The following is a 5,525-nucleotide window of genomic DNA, read 5'->3' as shown; positions in this document are numbered from 1 at the left end:
TGAAAAAAAAAAAAAAAAAAAAAAAAAAAAAATTAATATGATATATATCATAATATGCACAATTAATATTAAATATATTGTTTTAATTTTAATTTTTTTTTTTTTTAAATATTATATATATTTTTAAATATTATCAAAAAAACAAATGTTTCAAAAAAAAAATAAAATAAAATAAGATAAAATAAAATAAGAAATATACACATATGTGTATGTATGTTATGTATATTTCGTATATTTATAAACTTATAAATTTTTTTACAAATTAACTACAAATCTGAAAATATATATAAATAAAAAATAAAAAATATATATATATATATATATATATATATATATATGTGTGTGTTTTTTTGTTTTGTTTTATTTTATTTTTCGTTATGTAATTAATGTTTGGGGGTAGTCATATAGTGGTCATCCATGATGATCCTTTTTTTCGGGGGCGCTTGAACATTACTAGAACAGTGTGATACAAATAAAGAGAAACAGTACAAGGTTGAAATCAAAAAGAGAGGCACCATTTTTTTTTTCATGAAGTAGATCATTGAAATCATAAGAAGGTAATTCGTCTTGTTTGTCATATGGTGCATCATTAATTTTTTTTTTTGTTCTTTTTATTTTTTCATTATTATTATGTATAGAGTAATTAGAATTAATGTTTATATCTTTATTGTGATTATTATTGTGATTATCATTGTGATTATAACTATTTTTATTACTGTCTTTATTACTGTGTTTATTGTCGCTTTTATTATTCCTTTTATTATTCCTTTTATTATCATTGTGAGAAATATTTGTACGGGGTTTTATTAAAATTCCTGGCGAATGAATAAAATCGTGTGACACTTGTTCGTTTGTAATTAGATAACTTAGCTCTATATTTTTTTGTGTATTTATGAAACTAGAAGAAGATGAGCACATGCATTTTAATAATATATAATTGATTTTTTTTTCTTGTAAAAAGAGATGAAAGTTTTTAAAAAGAACAAATCGAAATTCACTTATCATTTGATTATATGGTTGGATTTTTCTAGGTGCAGATTGATAATATAGGAAAGGTAATATATTATTATTATTATTTGTTTTAAATAAATTATTAATCATCATGTTTTTATGACTATAATCAACTAATGATATTGAGCATAAACTTTTTTTTATTTCTTCTTTAGTTTGACATATAAATCCTAAATAGGTTGTTTCTGAAAAATCGTTAAGAATAAATTTAATTTTTTCTTGATTATATTTATAATATTTATATGATAAATCAAAAATGTCAGAAGAATTTATTCCTATGACTTTTTTCATTATATATTCATTTTTTTGTAATCTTAAATATGCCCATCTTTTTTCTTCATTATTTTGTTTATTTAAAAATTCGATTTTTATTGTACGTGTGCTTGGGATACCATACGGAATTATTATCGTGATTAATTTTTCATGTTCTCCATAGGAATTATTATTATTATTATTATTATTATTATTATTATTATTATTATTATTATTATTATTATTATTATTATTATTATTATTACTATTATTATTATTATTATTATTATTATTATTATTATTATTATTATTATTATTATTATTATTATTATTGTTGTTGTTATCTTTTATATTATTCAAATTTATACTTGTATTATTTTCTTTACCATCTATATATATCAAACCATGAGCATTAGATCTACTTAAAACATCATACAAAGAAACATATGTTCCATTATACATAACAAAACCATCATATAATTCTTCAGAAACCTGCCAAACATCATCATCATATGTGATATTGATTTTACTTTGTGTATGAAGAAAGAAATCACATGAATCTAATAATATACTACAATTATATTCTTTATAATATGTATCTCCTCTAAAAGATATATATAACTTTTCATTATTCTTACTTTCAAATGTACAAGTGCTTTTTTCAAAATTTTTATATATTAATATATATTTATAAAAATAAAAAGTATATACTTTTATATCCTCTTTTTCTGTAGGATATTCTTCCAGGTAATAAAGACTACTCCTCTCTTCATTCTTATCCACATTCTCTTCCCATATAAAACATGTACTGTAATTCAACTGAAAAGACCACGGAATAATAATAGAAAAATTAATTTCATCATAATTAGTTGTACTAACGTTCATGTTATTTATATCCATATCACATGTATTATTCATAAAGGTCTTCGTAACATAGAGACTTCCCCCAACCCCATATTCGCACCCGACGCCTTTTTCAGTAAGTTTCTAGGGAGTAATAAAAAAAAAAAAATAAAAAAATAAAAAAAAAATAAAAAAATAAAAAAAAAATAAAAAAATAAAAAAAAAAAAAAAAAATATATATATATATATATATATATATATATGTATATATGTGAGATATTATATATACATATATGTAAACATATTTTTATATATATATATATATATATATATATATATATTATATAATATGTAACCCATTTGGTGTCCCTCATACAAACATATGCACATTTTATTATTCATATATACACATTACATACATTATGCACATATATTCACGTATATTTTTCTTGTAAATGAACTCATTTCTTACTTCGTATATTAGAAAAAAATGATTCCTTGATCCAAGATGATTCTTTTTTAAAGTCACTATTAATCTCTCTTCCCTATAGTATGATGCTACATTCGAACATGGAACAGACGATATTTCTTTCGTAATTTCATCATTTATATTTAAAGAATTAAATGACCAAGCAAGGTAACATTTTTGACCTTTCTGAAAAACAATCATTTGAAAATATTTATTACGTACAATATGTTTATAAATGAAATTATTTTCTTCTTCTCCTAAGTTTGCTAGTGGTGCTCCACCTTGTTGTCCTTGGTTCCCTTGTTGTCCTTGGTGCCCTTGTTGTCCTTGGTTCCCTTGTTGTCCTTGGTTCCCTTGTTGTCCGTGTTCCCCTTGTTGTCCGTGTTCCCCTTGTTGTCCTTGGTGCCCTTGTTGTCCTTGGTGCCCTTGTTGTCCGTGTTCCCCTTGTTGTCCGTGTTCCCCTTGTTGTCCGTGTTGCCCCTGTTGTCCGTGTTGCCCCTGTTGTTGTTTATTATGATGATCATTATAATATTTGTTGTGCTCACTAGACGGATATGTATACCTTTTGTAGTTATATTCTTGAGTCTCACGTATTCTATTCATTATGTCACATATGTATTCATCTTGTTCCTTAACACATTTAAGTTCATAAAAATTGGTTTCATTCAAATCATTATACAAATTAAAATAAACTTCCGTTTCTTTAAAAGTTACTTGCATTTTATAATGTCCAAGGGGAATTTTTTTTTTTAAAAAAAATTCTATCGTATGATCATCTTTCATTGTTAAACCATAATCAAAAGAAAAAGTACATAAAATATTTTCATTTCTATTCATACCACATACACATAAAGATTTTTTATTTTTATAAAAATATGTTATATAAGAAATCATATTTGCTTTATATAATATTTCATAATTAATACTTATCTTTTCACTCATCACAGATTCTTCCATATAATTATTAAATACAGTTATTCTTATTTTTTCATCAAAACTATATATTAATATTAATTTAGATAATATATAATCAACCGTTAATATATATAAATTTATTTTCTTACGTGTTATTAATACTTCCATGGGTATACCCCATATCATATCATCCATATGGAACTTCCTTAATAATAAACCATTATGATCATCTTCTCCTACAAAAAAACAATAATATAAAATGTCATCATTCTGAATTTCTAGAAATCCACTATACTCACAATCATAAGACACTTCCCCAAATAATTCTCCTTCTTTTATCATAACAGGATCAAATTTGGTAAGCTTCTCTCCACCTAATGATTTATTCATTAGCAGGAGGATAAAATAATACACCACGTGCCATCCCCTATTCATCCCTCAAAAAAAAAAAAAGAAAAAATAAAATAAAATAAAATAAAATAAAATAAAAAAAAAAAAGAAAAAAAAGAAAAGTAGCTCCAATATTATTATTTACAAATGTAGAAGAACACACATATATACACATATATATATATATATATATATATATATATATATATATATGTATAATATTTAAATGGGAAATATAATTTTTTTTTTTTTCTTTTTTTTCTCCTCATGTACAAAAAAGAAAAATTCGTGTCTTATCATATTCACAAAGGCACAAAAACAATGTAACGGATTTTTTCTCATTTTATTTTGGTCTGCATGGGGGCAAAATAAAATAAAATAATAAAAGTAGTTTTTAATATGTTAACTTGTGTTTTCATACCAATGTACCAATGTGTATATAAATCTTACAAAAAATTATATCCTACATATATATATATATATATATATATATATATATATTTTAATGCTTTATAAAATATATAAGACGCTAACCATTTTGATGCACATATTTAAACTCATAAAGAATTTAACCAAATTATAATTTTACAAAAATGAAATTTACATAACGTAGATAATATATACATATATATATATATATATATATATATTGTTTATGTTAATATTTTTTAATTAGTACATCTCAATTTATTACATTTATTTATATATTCAAAAATATTTTCATTTCACTCAGAGTTTCATATACGTTTTTTTTTTTTTTTTTTTTTTTCATACACCCCAATGTTACATTGGTTTTTGTAATTGGTTCTACTGTGTATATATACACATATATAAATTCATTTTTTTTCTCCATCTTATGAGACATGCACTTTTTATTTAATATATATATATATGTATATATTTATATATTTATTTATTTTCATTTTTTTTATTATTTTATTTTATTATTATTTTTTTTTTCATTTTCGTATGAACAATTCAGGTGACTTTTTTAAAAAACGCAACATCAAAAATGTCAGAAAAAAATATATATATTATATATATATATATATATATATATATATATATATATATGTATATAATATTTTCATTAAAAAAAAACAGGACCAGATTTACAATGATATGAAAGGCTTATGTTCCCTTACTATTATAAAGTTGAATGATTATTATATATATATATATATATATATATATATATGATGACACATATTTCGTGATATATAGCTTTATAGAGGTATAAATTTCCTTCGGAATAACTTTTTATAATTTATGTTGTGCGATTCTAAATGCATTTTTTACATCAATATAAGTAAAAGCTAATTTTTTTAAAGAAAAAACTTTTCATATTTATAAAAATATAAATTGTAAAAAGGTATCATGTAAAATATTTTTTGTTTTACGTACGAAAAATAAAGAATTATTTGTGTACATGACATTATGCCCAGGCCCCCATATAATAATATATATATAATATATATAATATATATATTTAAAATTCAATATATTAATAAAAAGTTATATATCTTAATATATGAGGCTATTTAAAAACCCATGAATTATATGACATATTTATTACTTTATATATATATATAATATAATATGTATATTTTTTTTTTTTTTTTTTTTTTTTTTTTTTTTTTTTTTT

General features: G+C 21.5%; 1 protein-coding gene across 1 annotated transcript; it reads right to left on the bottom strand.

Annotated features, from left to right (window-relative positions):
• Window positions 1–453: 453 nt before the first annotated feature.
• On the bottom strand, window positions 454–3,925 carry PRSY57_0316400 (6-cysteine protein; the record flags this gene model as incomplete). The annotated part of the gene is made up of 2 exons (XM_020114471.1): window positions 454–2,250; window positions 2,579–3,925. The coding sequence occupies 2 exons, from the start codon at window positions 3,923–3,925 to the stop codon at window positions 454–456; spliced, it is 3,144 nt and encodes a 1,047-aa protein (XP_019970838.1).
• Between the last annotated feature and the right edge of the window lie 1,600 nt (window positions 3,926–5,525).

Source organism: Plasmodium reichenowi, chromosome 3, assembly GCF_001601855.1.
Source record: "Plasmodium reichenowi strain SY57 chromosome 3, whole genome shotgun sequence".
Classification (NCBI taxonomy): Eukaryota; Apicomplexa; class Aconoidasida; order Haemosporida; family Plasmodiidae; genus Plasmodium; species Plasmodium reichenowi.
This window is presented reverse-complemented; position numbering and strand designations above follow the sequence as displayed.